The 25690-nt window shown below is 40.5% G+C and overlaps 1 protein-coding gene across 2 annotated transcripts in view; it reads right to left on the minus strand.

Annotated features, from left to right (window-relative positions):
- Nucleotides 1-25690, minus strand: part of LOC103176771 (ERC protein 2) — a 299917-nt gene that overhangs the window by 126359 nt on the left and 147868 nt on the right. The window contains exons 13-15 of one of the 2 annotated variants that reach the window (XM_042339596.1): nucleotides 24661-24672; nucleotides 12672-12807; nucleotides 5581-5712 (exon numbers count right to left, since the gene is read on the minus strand). In XM_042339596.1, coding sequence (XP_042195530.1) covers nucleotides 5581-5712; nucleotides 12672-12807; nucleotides 24661-24672 — 280 coding nt within the window. The remainder of the gene's footprint in view (nucleotides 1-5580; nucleotides 5713-12671; nucleotides 12808-24660; nucleotides 24673-25690) is intronic. The other variant, XM_007890526.2, reaches the window with a different exon arrangement.

A 25690-nucleotide genomic window follows, 5' to 3' on the forward strand; every position in this document is an offset into this window, starting at 1 on the left:
TAACGCATCAAATAGCTTACAACTAACGACATGGCCAGTCAAGCATGAAACGCCTCTCGGAAGATGGTTTCAAATAGTGTCTTGTGTGGTTGGCTGAATCACCAACGCGTTTTGGGCACCAGTAAATACGATATACTTATTACACCTGGCTAGTCAACCAGCAGCGGGCAAGGAGAGAGTGCTCTCTTAGCCTCCAGTATGTGGAGTAAGTGCCTTGCTCCTTATTTGACAGGCTGTGTGTAACACGTAGAGCCATATAGTTGCTATCCTGGATGGCCAATCTTTCCTAGGGTGCCTGAACTCGGGAAAGTTATTCGGTTCAATTTGTTTCTTCCCTCTTGTAATTAAAGCACATTAAAGCATTTGAAGGGTTCTTCAGATTAAGCATTATTAATTATTTTGAAAGATTAAAAGGAACAAACTGATGAACATAAAATAGTAAAACCGAAATCGGGTTTACAATTCCAAGTAAATGACAGTTTCTTATAATGCTCTACAGCTTTTAAAATTCTTTATTGGATTCAAATCAACTCATGCTAACATAATAGAGTGGTGGGACGTGGGAAACAAGGTCACATGTTTTAGCAAAATTACAACAGCTCTGGGTTAAGAACAAAGACCCTGATTTTCTGCGCATTCACAGCATGTGTGTACATATATATATATATTAACATCTAATTGTTTCCCTATTTGGTGTCTTTCTTTTAAGTGCAATTTGCAGGAAATGCAAAATGTGTCTCGAGTCACTGTAGAATTCTTTAATAATAATCCCTGCGTTTGAATCAGCGCCTTATCATGTCTTCGAGATGTCTCAAAGCGTTTCACAGGATACACCGTCAAGTTGTACGGCTGTGTCTACGTTGTGGGCGAAAGCAACAGTCAATTTGCGCACAGCAGCGTCCCACAAACAGCCATGGAGTGAGCGACAACATTTATTAGGGAGATTGTTGGCTAGAATACTAGGAGCCATATCCTCTCTTTCAAATAGTGCCAGAGGATCTTTAACTCCCACCTTTAACTTATCTTCAGCCGTGCCTTCAGCACCCCTCTCGACTCTCTACCCCCTCCTCGCTCCCTCCCTTCCCTCCCCTCACCATTTCCCCACTGCTCGGGTCCCGACCCAACTGTACAGCGCCTTGGGATGTCCTCCCGACGTGAAAGGCGCTCTATAAATGCAATCTTGTTGTTGTTGTTGTATAGATAGCCAGGACCTCAGTTTGGCATCTCGTCCAAAGGATGGCGTGTGATGGGAAGCAAAGAAAAGGTCCACTTACTCCGCGCTCACATTTCTATTTCTAACTATTCTTGGCTATTCCAAGTGGGAATTCAGAATTAGTGCGGAACTTGAGAGCGGTTTCATGCTGCGGATTGTTCGTGTCCAGGGACCTGTATTTAGGCCGCCAGAATTCATTTCATACTATATATTTTAAATAATTCAAGCATTTAATCCTATAAACACCATCAAAGAAAATGTGTGTTTACTTTCAGAGACTGCCAAACGTTGCCTTTATACAACACAAAGCTCGGGTTGTGGGTTACTGCTCTCTAAGCCTTTTTATCCCATTACACCACTACTCCAGCTCTCTGCCTATAATTTTCAGCTGCAACTTTGCAGACCATTGCAGCTCATTTACGCCACACAGCATTTCAACCTGCCTTAAAAAAAAGCTATTATTTGAAACAGTGCTATCCCATTCATTTGTTTATCTGCACTGTGCAACTGAATTATCTATCCACTCCCATCTTAAACAATCTTCTGAAGAAACATTTGTACTTGCTAATTATTCTTATTGTGGACTGAAAAGCCGGCAACATTAAATGGGCATTTCAGGGGGAAAAAAAAGTTTGTATCCAAAAATACTGCAGAGAATTTATGGAGGAAACATTAACCCTTGATTTACCTATGGCCTTACCAGATTTTCATCATTCTTTTCTCCACCCACATGACCCCATCACATCAAAGCTCTTTCCCACAATGTGCTGAGCTCTGCAAAGATACATGCACATAGAACTACTTTCATCATAGTGCATGTATTAGATGATCAACATTAGCTGTACTTGAAAGCATGTAGGCAGTTTATGTCTCGCTTTGGAATATTGCCTGAAGTAATATGCAACCCAACAAGCATTTGTCCACAAAATACACATTCTCTATCTTCTGTGATGCGCTTTGAGACGTCTCAATGATGTAATACGACGCTATATCAAATGCGAGGATTGTTATTATTATTACGATCTTTTCCAAGTCTAGCGCAGCGAACCATTTAAGGAGGAAGCAACTCTGAAAAGAGTACAAAGTCACAACTGATTGATCAACAATCAATGGTGGTTTTGCTTGGATAGCAAAGGCGCAGCTGCAAGATGTAACGTTTACGTTGGATAGAAGCAGTGAATTTTGGTGCTGCCTGTGCCACCTGAATCTAAATAAATAGCGCAATAGGAAATCCTCTTTGCTTATGATTGTGTCATGTTGCCAGAATGCATGGAACAGCTGCACCACTGATTCCTGCCTGAGGCCGGGATGTGCATCAACACCTGCGTGTGTGAGGATTACTGGATGCTGGTAGGTACTCAGCCCTGAGTGGAATCTGAGACATATGATGGTGGAGTAAACTTCACAGTAATTCCAACAACTTGGCATCAGGCGGTCAAGCAAATACTGTAAACAACTAAGATGATATGGTCATATCATCTAACTCCTTTGTAAAAATCCCACCCTGTAGGTTTGGCATACAATGTCCCCATTCAGCTCTCACGTTAGGTCCGAGCCATTGGGAACAAGCTCTTACTACAAGAAACTCCACAACGGTTTCCTTGTGCACAATAATCTGAACTTTAAAAGTCTCTAGAATGCATCCCATAATCGCATTTTAAATGTTTGCAAAAAAGCAGCCCAGTTTGACTCTGTGGGTAAAGTTTGCATTATCTATAGTACAACAGTCACAACACAATACTGGGGTCATCAGAATTGTTCAAAACCCGACAAGGAAACAGAAGTCCAGAGAGCAGAAAGTGAAGTTAGAATTCTCCGATCACGAATGCAAAGAGGCTGTGAGATGAATGAATCACTAGGTTTGATCTCACTTATTTAGCAAGTAGATGTGCAGAACTAGGTTGAAACAATTCAAGCTATTAACGTAATATTATGCTCAAGAGCCAAAGGGATGGAATTAAACGAGAAGCAAATGGAGAAGAAAGTTAAGACAGCTGTGAAAATTCAAGAGTTGTTAGCATGAAAGTTTCGTTTGACAATCTCTGTATACTTATGAAGGCACTAAAATGACTCTTTTTGCCTGTAGAAAGACATTAAGAGGCAGATCAGGGAAGGTAGGGCAGCAGATATATCTGACAGCATCTCAGGTCAAGTCCCAGTAATGTTCCTAATATGCCTGGTGTGTGTGTGTGTGTGTGTGTGTGTGTGTGTGGGTGGGGGGCAAGATTACATAAACACCATGTAAAAATATATTAACAGTCACAAAATGAATCCAAAGCCATTAGTTTTTAAAGAGATTGTTGTAGAACTGAAAAGAGATAACGTTAAGAAGAGCGATTGATATGCATTACCTGTGCAGACCTCACAATCACACATTGTAAAAACAGCAGAAGCAGAAACAACATGTTACAGGAAGAAACGAGACAGAGAGAGACAGTGCACAGAGGTTTAAACCTGGTTCTTCAGCAGGCAGCTGATTCACTGAAACAATGTGCACCCCAGGTCCCTGGACAAGATATCACTCAGTTGTCATTTTAGCCATTTGAGTTCAGAATACATAATAACATAATAATCCTGGCATTTGGTATAGCTCCTCATTACATCGTTGAGACGTCTCAAAGTTATAGGATACACTGCAAAGTGAATTGACTGTATTTTGTGGGCGAAACACGGGGGCCAATTGCGCACAGCAGCGTCCCCACAAACAGCCATTGATCGAGCGACCGACTTATAATTTTTTTTTAAAAGTGATTATTTGCCCCAATGTAATATTGTTTAGGTATAATGGAGCCTCTTTTAAAAAAGAGAAATCAATTGGCTCATTTGCCCTTAAGATAATAAACTTTGATAATTCCCCAGCTAACATTTTCAATGTGCTTCGATTCCATAATAAGTCTTTTAAAAATCACTTTTGTTTCTGTAAGTTGATCTGATCATTGCATCACTGCGTGAAGATCAGTACCTTTTACTTTCACTGTTTGGCGCAATTCAATCCATCTTTTTACAGTGAAGAAATAATCCATTAGGATCTCAAGAAAGGAGTCTGTGGTTGGCAGCATGTCTTAATTTGTTTTTTAGTATTGAATTGATGAACAAACTTCCTTTGAAACTTTCGCCTGTAATTCATATTCCTTCCAGGTCTTTTGTATAGTAAGTGCTGCTAATGACAGTAATGGTGACACCTGCCCAAGATCTGCCAGTGGTTATCTTGTAAAGGAGAGATCGATTCTTTATCTGCCTGGCTCCACACTTCCAATTATGTGAAGCCCGGCTGAAAGGTACAGAGAATGAAAAGCACAGGACATGAAAGAACTTTCAGTACGAGGGCTTCTGTCAGGGAGCAGTCACTGGCTTCATGATGGATGACAAGCGCAATGATACGGAGGGCACGAAGTCTCAGGGAAGCACCTGTGGACTGTCGTTTCTATGGCTACTGGAGATCAGCACGTCATGATGGAAAAATTCACAATAACGGAAGAAATAAAAAGGGCAGGTAGCCATTACACGGAGAGAGAGTTTAAAAACACACACCACAAACCAAACATCTGAATCGAGCCGCAGCTGCACTCGGGTGAAGCAACAAGCACCAGTTGTGGCTGATCTGCTCAAATCCAATGCAATCTGAACTCTCCATCAGCTCCTTGTTGAGTTTCAAGGAACAAAATGAAGACCAGTGGGAGGTTCAGAAGCCCCGAGGCCTGCTCAGTGTCGAAGTGGTCGGGCATAATCTCTCACACGGTCTCAGGAGAGATTCCCTACATCACTGGGAGGCTCATGGTAGAGAAGACAGGTCCCTCCCCATTGACAAGGGAGTATGAGGACCCGCCTTTGTTCACCTTCTCTCAGTCCCACTGGCCAATGATCAGCAGAAGGTGAGGAAGTCCCTCGAGAAGACTGGGAAAAATAGTCAAATAAACTAGTGAGGAAATCCCCCCACTCCCCCCCCACCCCACAAAACTGCCGCCATAACCCCAAATTATTCACGATAACTAAACATCTCTCAGATTACGGTAGTGCCTCACCGAGGTATCATCTCCAAACTGAAGAAAATATAAATAAATCTAACTACAGCACAACACACTGCCTTTCACGTCAGGAGGACGTCCCAAGGCGCTGGACAATCAGGGATTTGGACCCGAGTTGGGGGGGGGGTCGGGATCGGGGAGGGGTGGAGGGTGGGACAGAACCAAATGTGGTAAATCAGCTTCAGACCGGGTAGGTTCCTGCCCCTGATTTCCACGGATTAGAACAGTTATTTTATAAGGCAACTTCACCTCATGGGAATAGAAGATACTTTTAAGCCATTGAATGCCTCCTGACATATGCCGTCAAGAGCAAAGAGCAAAGCCAAGTTCTCTCATGCAGACCTGTTTCTCTGTAGAAGATCGAGCTGCCTCTTCCTGGGCTAGAACCACCTCTCTCTCCGCAGTGATCTGCACACTCTCACGCAGGGCTTCCTCCAGCTCCTTAATCCGACTCTCTTTCTGCTGCATCGTATCCTGGGAAAAGGCAGGAAAACTTGGGAGCGTTATTTCAGTGGGAGCAACGGGAGCAAGGAAACCGCTCGAAGGCTTCTCTGACTATTTTCCGCTCGAACAAACGAAATCAATCGAGATCAACGGGTTAAAGTGAAAGCGGGATCCTTTTTTCAAACGCTAACCCTGGATCTACAGAGCAACCTGAGAGATTTAAACATGAGGTGAATGATCACACACCCACCCCCAAAAAATCTTACGCGCTAAGCACAGGAATGAGCAATGCTTCAGCTCTTTCTGCCGCTCTGGATAAAACTGTAAAAGAGTATAAAGGTAAGTCCTGCAATCAAAAAAGGTTAATTCAGTGCAATCCGATGGTACTGGGTTTGCTCACGATTTAAAGCCATTTTGTTGAATCAATGGCACAAACGTGAAAAAAGTTAAACGGATCCTGATCCGCGAAGCGGGGATGTGCCTGGGCGCATTGGATTCAATGAAAATGATCCTTTCTTTTCACAAACTAGGAGGGAAAACAAAGCCAAAACAAATCAAAGATACCTCAGCTGTGGTTGGTGCTGGCCAGTAACACAGGGAAGCTGTGTGCAGGCAAATCCCACCTACAAATTGAATCTGACAGAAGCGAACAACTTAATTCACTAAAATCAATAGTGAATGAATGTGTTATCCACCTCGGTACTGAAGGAGCAATTTCAAACCCCAGATGTGAGAGCTGACAATGCCGGTATTTTCAGAATTTTGCAGCCTATTAAATGGTCACAGAGATTTCTAAATGTATTCAGAAGCCGATTATTATTATCATTATTATTATTATTATTATCATCATCAAAAGCAAAGTAACTTCTACTCACTTGTCCCTCATTAGTTACTGCACCTTATAAGTATGTAGTGTCAAAGTCACTCCAAGTACCGGAAGTATTAATTAAATCCTCTTCCCACCATCCAGTCATATAAATCAATCCCAACCTTATCATTAACAAGCCAACTTGTGCTTTGTAATTTAGGCTAATTGTGTCAAGACTGAGCACTTAGATTTGATGAAATGTGTCAGCTAACATAATAGATTTAAATATAATAAGCAAACTAAGCCTTATATATCACACACCACAACAAGGTGTGCTGCTTTCATCCCCGCTTGACTATTTCAGTGGAATGTTCAGTCAATTACATCCCAGATATAACCATGTGAGTAAGTGTTCTTTAGCTGATTTAGAAATGATGTGGTTCCAGGTTTTTCTGTATTTTCAGCTCGTTTTGTAATTGCCTCAGGTGTGAAACAAGCGATGCTTTGTTTAAAGGGTTAATGAATAAAGCCACACGCCAGCCAGCACGGGCTAGTTAAGAATAGTTCTTTAAATCTGTGGTCGATGTAAGGTAGGTCTCGAGTGCATTTCTACCAGACAATCCTGGGTACTTAAGCTAACAGGTTTGTCTGTGTCTAAAGTGGCAGCCAAGCCAATGAAAGGAAGTTCAATGGCACAATCCCCAGCTGGTGAAACTGGGCTGTAAAAATTAAATATCTTTAACGTACGAATGTCCTTTTTTTAAAAAAAATCAGCAGCTCCTTTTTATTTGACAAGAGAAAACAACTGTGCATTATTTCATCATTTAAAGTTAAAAAATACCTTCATAATCAGGGCGGTTTAGTGCATTTCAACAAGAATTAGACCAGAACGTGATTAAAACAAAGAAATGTTGAGCCAATTCTTTCTCTTCGCCCCCACAACACAGTGGACTTTTGAACATCAATAGTCATAGGTTCACAGCTTACAATCACATTCGACTCGTAAAGCATTTAATGGTTAACGCCGTATTGGACAATTCCCCAAATCGGTGTCTGTAGTACGCACCATTAGATTCATCGACAGAAACAGAATTCATCCCGAGTGGAAATAAATGGTGGCGTTTGGGGAAATTATTTTATAAGATAGATGTACACGGCAATGCCAAGTGAAGTACAAAATGCAAGTGTCATCATTGTGAAAAAGAGATGTCATTTTCTTCCTTAACTTTTGCAAAAAATCCTCAATAATAGATTACTCACCTTGCCCACCCCTACACTCCCTAAAACGTCTCCAACGGGCAGGAGACCGGTCTGTTTATCTCTAAATAAAATATCTCAGTGTTTTGCAATCGAGCTGCAATGAGAAATATGCTCGGAATACGAGCCTTGCAGAGGAATCTTTTGTGGAGGATTTGGCCACTTGTGGTGCGAGAATAGGTCATGCCTCCAAAATGAAAAACTTTAAAACTGGACTAACGCTAAGTACCACAAAAAGCTCGGCAAATGAGGTTCCTTGTTCCAATTAGAGCAGAACATGTCATTTAATTAAAAAAAAACTTTTATTGGGGGAGGGGAAACACATTTTCTTTTTATATTTTAACATGGCAAATATTTCTATTTCCATCTTTAACTTCTATAATCCAGCACATCTGTTAATGAAGGTTTCAATCATGAATGAAGGTAGTCATACTGTTTTAATACTTAAACGTGGCCTTTTAAAATTCCAGTTGGCCTTCAAATGTCTTATTGTAGGCTGAACAGTTCCCTATAATTTATGGTTGATTTTATCCCTTCCTGTGCCTGATATAATTGTGGCACAGAGTGTTATACATGGCATTGTGCTGACTGAAATTGGTATATTATGTGATTTTTAAAAAAAAAAGAAATGTTTAAGCTCATGCCATTGAACTGCTTTGAATTTTGATCTTGCCTGATTTGAAATAGCAATATACCATTAGAAGAAGTTTGCTTCAAGGCTGTTGAAACCTTACTTTTCTATTTGAAGACATTTTAATGGTGTTCTGCTAATTAAGGTCAGGTTTGAAAGTTAAAATGCAAATTCTTTAATCATTAGCCCTGAAAATCTGGATCCACATTCACCAGATTCTCTGCTAAGCACAATGCATCTAGAAAGAATATAACCTAATTACTAGTAACTCGCTTCAGCTGTATGTTTTATTTTGCTAAACCATTTATATTCCTCCACTTTCCCCCACTTTGGGTCTCCTGCACACAGCCCAGCCAAGACAGGAAGCAGGCAACCAAATTACTCCAAGATTACTGCCAATATCACTACATGGGAGGATCAAGACCCTAAAGAACAATAAATAATAATAATAATAACCCGTGTATTTGATATAGCGCCCTTATCATGTCTTCGAGACGCCTCAAAGTCCTTCACAGACCATACTGTAAAGTGTTGTGACTCTATAATTGGCGAAAGGCCCACAAATTATAGATTTAAAATTGTACTTTCTCTCTTCCTGTTAACACACGACTTGAACACTTTGTACAATCAATAGTCGCCATCTTAGCCATCTCCAAAGGCTTTGACAGAGTCGGACATTATGCTTTGCTGAACAAATTTCAGATCTTCCACCAAACAAAGTTTGTTTGTGTCCATCTAAAATCTAGTCAAATCACTCCCTCTCGTGATATTGTTCATGAAGTTGATGTGTGATCTTTTCCTCAGCAATCCGAGGGTTATTCCAGAGTCCACTTCTCTTTCTCATTTTATTCATTCTCCACATCAAGAACCCGCCATTTACTCAACAATAACTCTGATCTTTTAGTTGTTGATGATTTCATTCTGTGGTAATTTATATTAATTAATTAACTAACTAATGCATTCGGAGATTGCAATGTGATGGCTGAATTACTAGACCATGATGTCTTCTGTTTACTTGATGGGCAATAATTGTCTGGACTCTTTAATTGCTCAAAGACACAACTTCCTCATGTTCCTCATGATGACTTATCTCCATCCTTTTTCCTCTCTTTCTAGTCACTTCAGCATTTCCTCTGATCTCAGATAGAATTCCCAACTTGCTAAAGCAGGCCGCAAGAAGCTAGGCTTCCTGCTTCAAGCCAAACATTTCTCTACCTCTAAATATTCTTCATGACATTCAAGTTGATCTAAAACCTCTCTCATTTTTCAAGAGGCTAAGAAAAAATCTACCCTGCACCCCTGGTCGAGATACAACAAGTAGATTGTTATCTAACAAGGTGATCCTTCTCTCAGTTCTTGTGGAAAAACTGAACAGTTGATGTAATTGTTGAACTCCATTTATTTATTTATTTATTGAACACAAAATGTTTAAAGTGCCAATACTGTACCTTCCAACCCCAGTAAAAAAATAGTTCTTCTCTAAAGTTTCTGGACAAAAGCTCTGTATCACAATCCTGTCTCCCAGTTATGATCTGTTTGAAAGAATCCAGCTTCAACAGTGTTCTTGAACGGTTGAGCATTGTTGATGTAAATGATTTCAGGTTGAAAAAATTCTACTCTAAACTGTAAGGCCTTTATTAAAGCACACTTAAAATGCCCGTTATACATATGTTTTCCCAGTTCAAATCTCTCTGTCCAAACCATTTGAAATGATACTGTAAAGTGTAAGAGATGCCTAAAATCACTCTGGAGTTGAAGTAGATCGTACAGTGTGATTGTTGGTGCTCAGAAGATGTGAGAGGTCTCTGGAGATTGCTACAAATCACCTTGTGCATTTTCATTTACAAATACCTGCTTATAATTCCAGACAGCTATGTATACCTGACAGTTTACATTTGTATTGGCAATGTCTGAATTTGTGAAGTCAGCACCATTTACTAAGCAATAAATATCACTTTGTAACTGCCTCTGTAGCAGTCAATATTTATATATTAACTTGCTCCTCACTGACTTTAATGACCTGTGTAAACTTGGCTTTTTATACCCTGCCTGCACTTTCCCCTCAGCTGCAGATTTCTTCAAATTAAATTCTTTCAACAATGGAACAGTTTTTCTCCCGAACATATCTTTAAACCTTTGGCTGTAGTTCAAATCACATATGGAATTGATCCACCACTTAATAGAACCCCCACTGGTCAAGTGAAGACAAATGCACACAAACTCATCCAAGTTAACAATCCTGAAACATATTAATACTTTACTCAGTAAAGCAGATAAAGGCCAATTGGTTTCAAAGGCGGCGATTGATTTAAAATGTGACCACAGTGAACTGTACACCATCACCTATTTATCATCGATGGATTCTAATCTAACGCTCCTTCGTTGGCTCAGTGTTTGGCCGAGTTTGGACCTGTCATGTGATGAGGCGGGTCAGGTAAAGCAGCACATTGCATTACAGGTGTAGGAGGCTGCTTTGAAAATCCTTAGAAATGTTATATATAGTTTTCCTGCAGGAATTATTTGGGGTCCTACAGTCTCGACGTACTAAGTGAAAGTGTTTTGATGATGTGTGCCTTAACCACATTTTCCTATTCATATCACAAGGAGTCTAAAGCCACCAGACACGGCAACATAAGGAATTTCACCCCCTTCAAGTCTGACATCGATTCTCGCCTCTGCCCGTAACCTTGGCTTCTGGTTAAGCTGAACCAAGGACATTGATTTTTAGCTTTACTATTGCTGGGGAACCTGAGAAACTTTATTTGATGAAGGTTATAAATTGTCCTACACCAAGTCTTGAAGCAGCCTGAAATCAAACAAGCTTTCAAATCTGTAAATACCTTTTAAAAAAAACAACGATATAAATTGTTTTGACTCTACGGTAAACTTAACTATCCAAAGCAGATATAATACAGCTCATTACTCTGGATCTAACTCCTCTCCACATACGCAGGCTGCAGCTACTCAGACAGAAAAGGTAAAACTCAAGAGGGAAGCTCAAGGGAAATTCTTGCACCACAAACCCCATCCTCTGAAATAAACAAGAAAAACTCCGACGTGTTAAACGTATTTGTCTGTTTGGGCAGTTGTATGGCCGCTAGCTCATGGAGATTGACTGTGGAGGAAAGGGATTAAAGTGCATTAATCATATGGAATGCATTGAGAATAGTGGATATTAGCAACACTTCTTCGGGAGGAAGTAAAAGAGAAAAAGGGAATGAATTATTTACGGAAATAATTGTCAGCTACGGTTTCAATCTGGTTATTTCAATGATGGCAACCTTTTTACTCAGATAAAATGTTAACAGCTTACATATGTTTGCCTGGGAAAATAAATGTTACAAAATGTACACAAATTAGTAAAAATCTGAAATAAAAGCATTGGTTTGAACTCTGGATCATCAGAGACACCATTCTAGACTTTGCTTCTTACAATCCTCCGGGTTTATGATATCTTCAGATTTCTAATGATCAAGATCAATTGCATTTTGACACTTGAAATTCATTGCTTATCACCCTGTCTCTGAGCGTGAAATAAAAACAGAAGTGGCTGGGAACACTCAGCAGGTCAGGCAGCATCTATGGAGAGAGGAAAGTGGGTCAACGTGGCAAGTTGATGACCTATCGTCAGATTTCCAGCATCTGTACTATTTTGCCTTTTGTCTCTGAACGTAGCACAGACACTACACTTAACAGTCTCTCGGAAATGCATAAACTCACCACCATGTCAACCTGCCTCGCAAAACCGAGTGTGGCTACGTGGACAGTTTCTGTCGAATTCTAATACTGATCAATTCCTGCAGAAAATAAACGATACCGAGAAGAACTGTCTTCCATCTCAAAAAAAAACACGTCGAAGACATCCACAGTTTTTTTTTCTTTGGAGTGCTGGTGCGACAGAGAAGGTCGTGAACTAAAAACTGCTGACATCAGTTCTGTTCACGACTGGATTACAACAACCACAACCACAAGATTACATTTGTGCAGCGCCTTTCACGTCGGGAGGACGTCCCAAGGCGCTGAAATTAATTAATACTGCGGCTTCAAATGCATGGGCAAAGTGAGTCCACTTGTCACGAGACCATCAGCGGTTGTTACCCTCCTGCTTCAGCTGCGTTTGAACGATCTGTAGTTATTGAACGTAAAGAGAGACGGGGCTCGTGTCACCGCCATCTCACGAGGGAGTTTCAGCACAAAAAAAAGGAAGATACTGTAATAGAGTGAACAGGTAAAGGCAACAAACACACAATTCAGAGACTTCTGGGCGTACAAGAGAATATTAGATGAATCCACCTGCATGTGCTGAGAATTATCCGTCAAGTTGTCCTCCCGTTTGCGAGCTTCCTCCAACAGCTGAGCATTCTTCTTCTTCTCCATCTGCTCCTTGTGCTTCAGGTTGGCCACTTTTTTGTTCTGATCCTTTACTTGTCTGGGAATGTCAGAGAATGATCAGGCCAGGTAAGATGGAAACTTATCGCTTATTCTAAACGATGGAATTCATTTTAAAGCACAGAGTATATATATATAACCACGATTTAAAATGAATTTGCTTTTAGTATAACAGGCCCATTTGTACAACACCCCCTGCACCCTTCCTTATCTTTCAAAAATACTCTATAAATGCAGTTGTTGTAATTGGTTTGAACGCCTCTGCTTTATATCTCATTGCTCAGTTATGAAGCCAGTCTGTGGCGTATACCACACCTATTAAATCTTTAAAACTATTTTATCTATTATGGTAGACACATTTTTCTAAAGAAGCATTTTATGCTACAGCTCATAGCAATTATAACATTCCAACCTATGAATGTACATGACAATTTGCTTATAATTCCTCCATGACTAATATGCCATGGCAACCCAGGTGGTCTAAATAATTAGCACAGAACACTCTGAGCCTGAGGGTGGGGGGGGGGGGGGTGGTAGGAAACAGCTGAGAAACATTCATAGCAATTAAATAGAGAGATGAGTGAACATGAGCATCTTAATGAAGTCAATTACTTCACCACTCAGGGTTGCTTCCTCTTTAAGGGGAGCACGTCAGGAAGCCAGCAATGGTAAAAATCCAACCATTATTTGCCTCGCTACAAGAGGCAACATTTTTTACATTTTTTTATCATCGGATTAACTCGGCAAATAAATACAAGCGGTGAAGCATTCACCATTTCTAGCGCATCGATCACTGTGTCGGTCATTTAGGCTAAACTTGGGTGAGTGGAGATATCATTGACTGAATAAGCTGGGTTATTCTTTACATTATACATATGTACATTGTAATGTCCTTCAGTGTAGTGCTGCCTTGTTTATAAGACAAGCAGCTTATGAGCTCGACATTATGTGACGTCAAGACATGAAAATCTCGTGATCGCGAGAATGGTGTTGTCCGCTGTGGGAGAGCTAGCGGCTAGCCTTCAGCAGCCCTGCGCAGTGAGCCTCAGCGACAGACTCCACCCTTGCTGTCTAGGGAGACAGGCGGTGGAAGCAGTAAGTGTTGTCTGTTTCAAGAACAAATGAGATAGCTTTCTGCTGGGAAATATTATCCCGGGAGACAATGTATGGTTTGGGACACGATGTCAAGTGACTGCCGGGATGGTGGAAGGTGAACCTGATGGACCCTGGTCTTCTCTCGCCAGCAAATTCTTATGTCGCAAACCAGGAGATGCTGATTGCCGACAGCTGGTTTGGCACCTGGACGTGGATTGGGATTTTCCAGGTCCCAGCATTCGCATTACAATCAGGTCCCTCGTACACACACAGTAAATGCCCTAATGCTCCAAACTGATCGCAAGATTTTCAAGTGTAAACTTTCATTTGCACTTTCGCCACAGCGTGAACAGAGCAAAAAAAAGCTTGACTTCTTTAGGGCACGGGAGTCACTTTAGTAGCAACAAGGCAGAGTTATTCTCTCTCTTCAATTCTTTCGGCATTTAGGGTCACTTTGAATTCTGCTCTTGGACAGGATCCACGCAGACGTCTCCACACCCCATTTCTTTCCACAATTAGAAATGCAAAAACGCAGGCATCACACAATGGGCCTGTTTCCAACATTCGCCATATCTCAGCCACAATGAAACTTGCAGAGTTGTTTTCCAGTAAACAAACTTGCCGTATCTCTGACACATCAGATAAAATAAACGTTTTACTTTGCTATTTAAGTTCAAGGCCTCATAATCAAAACATCTACAATTGTCGAAGGAAAGCGAAGTGGATAAAGAAAGATAGTTGTCAAAAGCCAGTAGGGGTATACTTATGCCGAAAAATAAATATACTGTTGTGTACCGCATAGATTCTGCCATCATGAAACCACTAACAATTTGGTCATGGTTTTGGGGTTAAACTACATTGCAGAAGATATTATAAAACCTGAATGAGTAGCTTAAACAGCGACAGACAAGATGTCTTGAAACTTTGACCAGCTAAAATATTCATTGAAAGTATTAATTATTAACATGTCTTATATAAGCAAGGAGAACCCTTCGTTTTACAGCTTAAATGCAAAAATAATACTGCTGCCTCCACAATATGGCCTGAAAAGCACTGTATTAACAAATAAGTTAAGTGTACAAAATCTCTTCTTTCCAAAGGCAAAGTGTTTTCTCACGAGTTTTGGACTATTTAAATGATAGCATCTAATTGAGGCACAAAAATTATTCCAGTTTTTTTAGATAGCAAACTTCAGAAAGAATGCTTTTTGTTCAAACCAGTTTACTATCTTTTCATCATTGGTGTGTGGTTGACCTGGGGAAAAGGTTTTCCTTTCACCATGCACTTCTGGACTGTAAAACATTTCCTCTGCTAAGCAGAGGCAAAGGCTGTTTTTTTGGTATAGAATGAAACAGAATCGAAGCAATGGGAATAGTATCAATGGTTCACAAACTTGATTTGGGTCACAATTAAACTTTTCTTTGGCATTTACAGTACATTCTATGAAGCGCTTTGAGACATCTCGAAGACATGATAAGGCGCTAGATCAAATGCAAGGATTATTATTATTATTTCAGAGAATATCACTCAGTGCTCCTGTCATTATTCCATCAATCAGGTGTCACAGATATATATATATATATAGATGATGCACATGAGTTATATGCTGTGATATTTTCTGATACTCAAGCAACATTCTTAAGAGCGCCACGATAAAATACGTGTAACATTGAAAGTTAGCAAATCTCTCGTGGTTTGGAAAAATGTTTACTCAAGTTTGATTTACAAATTAGCCCTTTATGGTTTCCAAAAGTTTTGGTCAGCAACGGGATATTGGATAGGCTTCAAAGGCTCCATAAAACATTTCTTATGGTATTGTATTTAAATAGGCATTATCGCTAGACTTAAGAGAAAGCTATATAACTATCAAGAATGAAAGTGTGGTGAGAAGATTTCTCAGACTTTCTTTGATGAAGGTCCATTTAAGCCGTTCTACAATTTTTTTTCTTTCCTTTGCCTTCCTCCCCGCCCACCCGCCCCACTCTGATTATCTAAAACTAACAAAGCCATTTCGTTTCCATTTCAAATATCACATCATTCGCTGAATCATGCAGAACTGGTATTAAATTGTTCCAGTAATGCTCCAGTCTCTACTTGCACACTTCAGTCTCTTACCAAATACAGTATACAAATCACCTCTGATTTCTAGCTTACGTTGTAAAGCAAGCGTTATTTGTTTAAATGTCTGAAGTACTCAACACCAGTGCGAGTGAGTAACTATTATTCCCTGCCTGCAGGGCAATACAAGCAGATTTTTTTTCAGTGAACATACTAGCCGGAATGGGATATCTGCTAAAGCAAATACACAACGTTAAAGAAGAAAGATGGACTGAGGAACTAGACTTAGGCTTACTGTAAACATCCCTGAAGGTGGTGATAGGACTTCAAGACAAGAGACAGATTCCCAAAACAATAAGCAAATGACAGGGTCTCTGATATTACAGTATTTCCTCAAAAGAAATACATCACACTCGCAATATCTAATATCTAAAAAAAAATAATTTCTGTTATTTAGGATAAATGTAACAGTTCCAATGCCAGAACCTCCAACTATTTATTATATACGCGGAACCTCAGTGTTGATGTAATTATGTCAGTCCGGCAAAAATATGTTAGCTGTAATAATGTGTTTGGAAAGACAAACTACAAATGTTAGTAGCAGGTTATCCCCCTTGGTTTAAAGAAAGATTTGAGGAGAGCTAGCCAAATCCACACCATCAATGCTGGCTCCAACTGAAATATTGATGACATGCAAGAGCAAGATAAGGGTTGATGAATCGGCTCCAGTAAAATATGACCTCTGGAGCCAAGCCCCTCAGCAAGAGTTAACCGAGTAGCAGTCAGGCTTGTTCCACCAACCCCAATGCCTAGCCCCTACACACAAGTGTAGCTCATGCAGCTTATAGCTATAATAATAATCCTTGCATTTGATACAGCGCCTTATCACGTCTTCGAGACGTCTCAAAGCGCTTCACAGGATACACTGTAAAGTGAATTGACTATATTTTGTGGGGAAACTGCAGCAGCCAATTGCGCACAGCAGCGTCCCACAAACTTTCATGGATTGAGTGAACACTCCGTGGAAAAACAGTCTGCCAATTGACTAAGAACCAGGTTCCTACTCACTGTTGGGTAAACAGAGGCGAGTGTGTGGAGTAAGGAAACTTTCCCAACGTTTCACCCTGACCGGGAATCGAACCCAGGTCCTCTCGCTTTTGCGAGACAAGTGCTCTAACCACTGAGCTACAGGGTTCCACTTGTTGCAAGTAATGCCTCCTTGTCCAATGTGACATTGAAGACAGCATGTCTAGATAATTACTACAGGAATATTGGACACAGTCACCTTTTGCACCTGCTTCAACCTGTTACAGTCAAACACCAGTTACCCCTCCTCTGATTTAAAGCTGGCATTAACGAGTATTTCTTATATTTATATAAATAAAAACACCCACCATAGCTATAAATTATGGCACCAGATTAGAATGCATCGCCATCATTCATCACCCAGTGAACATGCATTCCTTTGTGAACTAAACTTTTTCAATCTTGTAAATTCACACTTAAAGGGACACTGTTGGTGAAAAATTACTTTGCAAACTTTCTTTTTTGGAGGGGGGACAGGGGGGGCTTCTGGGGAAGTTTACTAAATTCTTTCCAGAGAGATGCCATTCCTATAAACCCCAAAGTATATTGTTTTTGCCCACAATTTCCGAGCAATGGCATAGTAAGGCAATGGGTTTCCAGATCTCCTCTTGTTGAACTCCAACTAGTTCCAACGTGAACCGCGCTGTACAAATATAATTTGTTGTTGTTGGTGCTCAAACACAAATGTCGTAGTAGTTTACAAGCTGACACACTGTCCTCTTGTAAAAATATTGTTTGTTTGATTGGCATCTCCTCCAACCAGTCCAAGTGAGAAGGGGAACCTAGTGTTTCAGGGAGCATTCTCATTGTGCCCATACTCTAATATTGTTGTGGATAATTCAATGCACATTAGTTTGTTGCTGGTTTTATGGACAATGGATGAAGGTAATGAGAGATTTTATACCTCGATATTGATGGCTTTTAGGTTTTTTTTTGGGGGGGGCGGCTTTATAAATTAGGTCAGCTTTTAATGATCCCATCAGTACGGAATCCAAGAGACTCTTATCATAAATGGAGGAACAGAAACCTCCCAAGGGGATAAATTGGTCTAAACTAACTAGCTATAATTTCCCTTTATCACAGAGCAATAATCCAAATCTGAAACCAAAGAGACGTGGAAAGAAGATTAATGACGAGATTCACGTCTTTGCTTAGGCTCAAAGGCATATCTGAGTGTTCTACTTAGACTCTTAAGTATTACATGTCCTCCATGACTCATCTAAGCCCCAAAGATAAAGTACATGGATAGACATAAATGCTGAAGATGTGAGGATTACTGAGGGTTCTGGAGTGCCCATACATCACTCCTTCTGGAAGGATTTACTCAAAGCCAAATTGTTTATTGACTTGTAGAAGTTTGGCTCCAGGAATCATTGACAGAGATATGGGATTGGGATTGCTTAGTGTCAAAATACTCTGTGTCCATATCCACAAGGATCTAATGCCTGCAACACTGCAAGTGCACAACCCCAACGGGAAATAAAAGTAAGCTGTTAGACATAGCCACATGACAGCAAATCGCTTTTGGATCGAGAGAAACCTCCCCAATGCAAGGAAGCTCTTCTGGAGGCATTATTAAAGAATCCAACTCATAACATCTACAGGGGAAATATCAATAGCAGAGAAAGCCACATGAATGGACCACCTTAGAGCAGAGTTTGAATGTAGGAACTTATTACCAGGTCATATTTTGAGCTTGTCATGAAACGCGATTGTAAAGAAACTTTTTTGACGTACATGACTAACAACCACATAATCTACGACAGTTAGCCACACACAAGCCTGTGCCCAATTAGACTAACCTTTAGTCATTGAGTTTTGAATAATTATGAATTTAAAATACCATTGCAAAACAATTCAATTTTTAAAATGAAACCTATTTTGAATGGACGAGCAGATATATTACTCTAGATGTTTGTCTGAACCATTGAATTGTTTTACAATAATGTAAGCAACAAGGGACACGACAGCTTACCTAACCTAATGGAGCTGATCGTTCACCACTCTTTCTGGAATTAATTAAACTCCGCAATATCAAAATCATTTACAAGAATTGTGTTGACATTCCCTTGTACTTCTGAATGAAAACTTATCAGAAGTTTGCAATCATGAAAAATTATTCCCCATCTACACAAAAGTCTGTGAAGTCACAGAAGTCAAGGCTCTGAACCTTTGGCTGAAAATCCTCGTGGGAAACCAAACCCAAACATCAGTAACATGGGAAATGCAGCCAGGAGCGAACATGAAAGAAACATGAAACTAGAAATCTCCCCTTGAGGACAACTGGAGTCCAACAGTATGGGGTTTTAACTCAACTAATCACTCAAGGAAGTTACAAACTGAAGGCTTTTTCTTAAACGTACAGATGTTTATATATTCATAGCTAAAGTCATTAACAGGTAAGCCTTCACAACTCCTTGCTCAATATCGAATGAAATGTATACGGCAAGGGTGGGTGCCAATTTAGTCATAGTTGAAATACTCTTGCTGCGGCACATTGCTGGCTCCAATTGCACTCGACTCAGGAGGTTGGTGAGAGGCCAAACAAGTGCCAGCTCCTGTGGATGGGAACAAAACTTTTTTGGAGCCTATTCCCGTCGGTCACGCCAGCAACCTCCATGGTCAGAGTGAACAGATCTGAAAAAGCAGGTTTCCACAGGAGAACATTGGAATGAGCTATTTGGAAGCCTATCTCACTGCTTTTTAACATGTCCTTCTTTACCTACTGAAGAAAAAATAGATTTCCGCGGAGCTGGACATATATTGTAGCACACTGGAGTTTGGACTCGAGTTTGGGGTGCAGACGGGGGTGGGGGGGGGGGGGGGGAGAGAAAGAGAAACGATAAGGTTTTAAATAGCAACTTCATCCATCTACCACCACTGGTTGACCTTTATTGGTTGTAAACTGAATGATGCAGCACTGTATATGTTGCACTCTATTTCAGGAGATGGATGGAAGGAAGGCAAAAGGTAATAGGCAAGTGACAAAGGAATAGACTTTACGGTGGCTATTAACTGTCTAACCCAGATAATCACCTCCCTCCACCGGTGAAGCACGTGGGAGTAACAATTTGAGTATAGCGTGACCTCCAGGTTTTATCACTTCAAGAAATTTTAAAAAATAGTTCCAAGAAATCTCAACATTAAGCAGGCTGTACCAGTTATTCGAGTGATCTGTGTACTGCTTATAATGGCAAGGAAACAAAAATGTAACCGCAAAATGGTGTATCTTTCCCACTTGGACTCAGTGTGGTCTGCCTTTCCTTACAGCGCATCACAGTTCTGGATAATATTAGTTATCCCCAAGAAAAGCTGTCCGCCAAATGAACTTTAAACATTAACCAGAATACACTGATTTAGTTAGTGTGGCTCAATGGTAGAAACATAAAACCTCAATACGTGAGAGAAAAAAAAATCTCAGCCATGTCATGGATAGTAATCACTAACCGAGGTAGTCTGGGAAAAGGATTGCCTTAACACAACAAATGCAATGATGGACCAAGCCATTAAATTGAGATTGGTTCACACAACCATCACGTCCCAATCTGATCAGCACTCCGAGATTCTATCCCACGTCAAAGGTGAGGTGTACATTCAAGCCAGGAACTAATCAAGAGGTTTTAACATCCCAAAACGTGAAAATGCTGGAAGTGTACTCTTTATAATTGTAGGTGATGTTTAGGTGGTTGCATTCTGTGTTCCCCCCAAGTCAAATATCCTATTACCTTCACAGTGAGTTATTATAATAATAATAATAATCCTTGCATTTGATATAGCACCTTTTCACAGCTTCAAATATACTGTAAAGTGAATTGCCTGTATATTTTAAAGGCGAAACACGGCAGCCAATTGCGCACAGCAGCGTCCGACAAACAGCTGTGGATTGAGTGACCAAATTATTATTATTTATTTATTTTGTGAAGGGATTATTACCCCGAGAAAAGCAATCCGCCAATCGACTAACAACCAGGTTCCTATTTGCTGCTGTAAACAGAGGGGTGTGGAGTAAGGAAACTTGCCTAACGTTTCACCCTACCCGGGAATCGAACCCAGGAAACTCCTCTAACGATCAAAATGGGCTGGAAAAGGAACCCAACAGGTCGAGTGGTGATTTAATTCAAATAGCATTTCTTCCACTTTAATATCGATAGCACTTCCTAATACAACCATCTGTTCCTCTCGAGGGAACCAAAATCAGTTTGCAACCCAAATTAGGAGGTGGGAACTTCTGTGGGGAGCGAGTTACAAGGACTACAGTGCAGACCGCCAGTTCTCAAGCACTTAGTGGGAAACTACCCTAGCCCAGATTGTGCTGGGTTCCTGATTATCAAACAAAAACCTTTTTGAAGCAATAAAAACATCTGAAAGCGAGCTGCAATTTCCCTGCAAGTGCATTCATTACCTGTTACGTGACACATTGGCATAAACATCAAAGAAGAGATGCAACGGGCCTGTGAGTACACATGTACCGTAAGTACAAAAGGAAAGCTAAGTGTGATATAGGAGCAACCTAACAACATGATCTTACAGGGGAAGGTACAGAACTCTCCCATTTGGGCTGCAGATTATGGAACTAACCCACTGGAGGAGACGAGCATTGCTGAATTACATCTGTTTAATAGCATTAAAGTATCTGTTGTAATTGGAATCATGATGATAACTTCAAAGAAATCTAATTGAAACATTTAAGTTATTTCGAGATGAAATGACAAAGATTAAATGGTTTAAATACTGGACACACATATTTGTTGAGAGTGAGAGACCTCCTATTAACCACAACAATTTCAGAGGGTGCCAAGTTTCGTAATCTGATGTAACGTTCCCATAATGAAAGATCCACATTCAACTCTTTTTTTAATAAAACAATGTTTGCTGTGAAAGTTATATTTATATATAGATATATATATAAAGTCATTTTTTTTAGAAACCAATTTTAGGTTGCCTCAACTTAAATATTGTACATTTAGAAGTGAAATTGCTGCCGCCTTACTGAGTGCGATGGATCAGGTGGGCTCCACCACGTCTGACACTCGATCTCTGTTGAGTGTGTCATGCTCAGCCAGACATGGAGTTGCTCACGGTGATCACTGAGTTCCTCAACAAAGATCCTTCTTCTCAATCACTGTCCAGCCACACTTGTTGGAACTGCATATGTGGACTGAGACAATCCCTATGTGCAAAGTTCCCTCTGATCCAAAAGCCATCTAACACTCACCATCCAGTTTCATAAATGAAGACTGGCCATGAGCTACTTGCATAATTAGCAGCACTGTTGAGGAAAGGACCATAGAGTGACTTTGGGGAAAAAAATGATGTGAATAATACTTTTTAAAAATCTGTTTAGTCAATCAAGTTCCTTCAGGGGGATTTGGCAGGGAATAAGGTTCACCAATAAGGATATGCTCTGCTACTTGAACATAGTCAGCTAGGCCTAGTTCGACCCCCTGTAAAAGACGCCTATATCCAAATTTTAGCTCATTTTACAAGTACGAGTCCGCAGTACAAGTCCGCATCTCTCTTTTCTTTCTTCCTCTAAGGTAATGATCTTCAGTCAACACATTCAGTCTGCTCTGCAAACCACAGAGCTGCCATTTATCCACGCTCCACTGAAGTTGCGAGATGCTAAATTCGCTTTAAGGGTTGAACAAACAGCAAGCTCTTGGGTCTCAGAATTTAATGGTCATGCCGAGCGCCCTCCCGCTTCACAAGAATATTGCAGAGATTGGCTGCAGAGACGTGTTGACATCGAGCCGCTGTCTTTAACCCTTTTACTGGAACAATTTGAGATTTAGGGAGAAACTGCACTTCAGATAGGATCAGCCTATAAATCAACACAAAGTACTGGAAATGCATAGCAGATCAGTGTCTAAAGGATAGTGACGGGTGCAGTTACCGCTACAGTAGGTTATGGAGCTATTTGCATGGTCATTGTCGTTTAATATAACGATAATCCCGGCATTTGATATAGAACGTCTTATCACGTCTTCGAGACGTCTCAAAGCGCTTCACAAGATGCACTGTAAAGTGAACTAACTGTATATTTTGTGGGCGAAACCGGCAGCCAATTGCGCACAGCAGCGTCCCACAAAAACTCGTAGTTAGATCCAGGTTATATAAAAAAATTGGGGAAGGATTCAAATAATCAAATATAAATCTATTAGGTCAGTCTAAGCCAGGCATGGACTTATGTACCAAATATTCTGCACTGTCACAAGAGTATGCAACAGAAAGAAACTACAGTACTCTGGGGTTTCTGTAGCAATAACATGCATTCAGGCCAATTTGTGTGTATGAGATCAGGAATATATGTCAAACATTCATTGTCGGAATGACATCCACGGCTAACCTTTCCCCCTCTCCCCCATCCTCACCTCCTACTACCTATTTTTCATATTTGTAGTGAAATGGAACATTTCTATTCTTATCATTAAACAAATATTGAGACTTCAGGAATGACGGATATAATATTTTCTAGCTAGCTCTCCTCCCTCCCTTCGGTAGGCGAATAGGCACTCAGTCCTAAGAGGTACAAAGTGGAGTAGCTATGTAACTTACAGTTATCACAGGATTAATAATAATATTCCTTACATTTGATATCGCACCTCATCACATTTTCGAGACGTCTCAAATCGCTTCACAGAATACACTGTAAAGTGAATTGACTGTGTATTTTGTGGGCGAAACACGGCAGCCAATTGTGCGCGGCAGCGTCCCCACAAACAGCGGATTGAGTGACCATATTGTGACAATTATTATTAATATTTTTCCTCCCACATCATGAAGATGGAAAGTTGTTATTTCAGGCTAAAAGTTTCTTAAAATACAATTTCAAACTAAACAGGTTTCATTTTTTTTTCACTTTTAATTTTTCATGCAATTGAGTCACAATTAACCCTCTCTCCCTCCTCCTTCCTCCCTGGCACGGACTAGATGATACCTTGCGGCTTGCTTTCGTGTTCCAATGGAAGCCGGGCCTCTCTGCCCCCACACTTTGGAACTCCATCCCACAGTCCCTTCGCTTCGCTCCCTCGTCTTCTTCAGGGCACAACTCAAGACCCTCCTTTTTGATCATTCCTTTAGCCGCCCTCCTCACTCTCCGCCCTCCCTCATCCCAACCCTACCCGCCCACACTCGGGTCCTGATCCCCGACCGTCCAGCACCTTGGGATGTCTTCCTGACGTGAAAAGCACTTTACAAATGTCATTTTGTTGCTGTTGGACGGTCTGTGTGAATCTATGCTTTTTAATTCTTCATCCAAGAAAATTTTTGGAATTTTGGAATAAATTAAAATCAATCCATGTTTTTGTGCGCCAATACCATTGGTGTATGACAATATAAACAGATTCGGATCACTGCTGTATTTCACTGTGCAGTTTTTACTGGGGATGGGCTGTACCTTATCATTATGTACAGGCCAATTACCTGACGTCTTTATCGTTGTGCTAACCGTCTGTTGAGAACTGTACGACTTGTAAAAGTAATGGATTTATGAAAGATCATAAAAATGGTAGCAGTCGGTAATGTTCAATTCATCTCACGACAGATCAGAAATATGCGGTTTGAGCAAGTAGTAGTACAAAGCTTACCAAACACAGTACAAGCTAGAAAGGGAATGAGTGGCACATAAGAGAACAAGATAGCAGAAGATACTGACCTGGAAGCCAAGCTGGTTGAAGCAAGCGAGATAAGAGGTTGGAGGATATGCGGAAGATATCAGAGAAAGTTGAGAATAATGTGGGAAAAGATTAGTTTAGGATTAATTCAACATAATTATGCAAATACAAGCAGTTTAAAAAGCATTCAAATCTACTGTGTTCTAAAAGAACGTGGCAATATATGAAAAAAAGTAACCAAACTTGTAAGATTAAAAGTTCAGAAACTCTGAACGACTTTTATGGTAGTCAATACGACACATATTTGGTCATTGACAATATCCAGATGCTTGACTCACTTGTACAATAATAATGACATGCCCTTTAAATTAAACCATTCAACATTCTATAACTTGAAGCATGAATATTTCCTAGAACTGTCACATATGCACATTCAGTTCCACACACTAGTTTTTGTAAGGTGCAGTTTACAAAGAATCATGGTAACAGCTTTAATAATAATAATAATAATAATAATCGTTGCATTTGATAAAGCGCCTTATCACTCACTGCAAAGTGAATTGACTGTATATTTTCAGGGCGAAACACGGCAGCCAATTGCACACAGCAGTGTCCCACAAACGGGTGTGATCAAGTGACCAAATCATCATTTATTTATGTATTTATTTATTATTTGAAAAGATTATTACCCCCTGACAAAGCGATCCGCCAATCATCTAACAACCGGGTTCCTAATTGCCGCTGGTAAACAGAGGCGTGTGTGTGGAGTAAAGAAACTTGCCTAATTTTTCGCCCTGACCGGGGAATCGAACCTGTGTCCTTCGCTTGCGAGGCGAGTGCTCTAACCACTGAGCTACAGGACTCCAGGTGATTGAACACTGCAACCCCACCCCCCCTCCCCATAGGAACATAGGAATAGGAGGAGGCCATTCAGCCCTTCGAGCCTGTTCCGCCATGTAATTAGATCTTGGCTGATCTGTGCCTCAACTAATCCATTTCAATTCCAATTTCCCGCTTTCTTCCCATATCTCTTAATCCCTGACCTACCAAACAATGATCAACCCCCCCTCC

The sequence above is a fragment of the Callorhinchus milii genome, unplaced genomic scaffold (genome assembly GCF_018977255.1).
Source record: "Callorhinchus milii isolate IMCB2004 unplaced genomic scaffold, IMCB_Cmil_1.0 Scaffold12, whole genome shotgun sequence".
NCBI lineage: Eukaryota > Metazoa > Chordata > Chondrichthyes > Chimaeriformes > Callorhinchidae > Callorhinchus > Callorhinchus milii.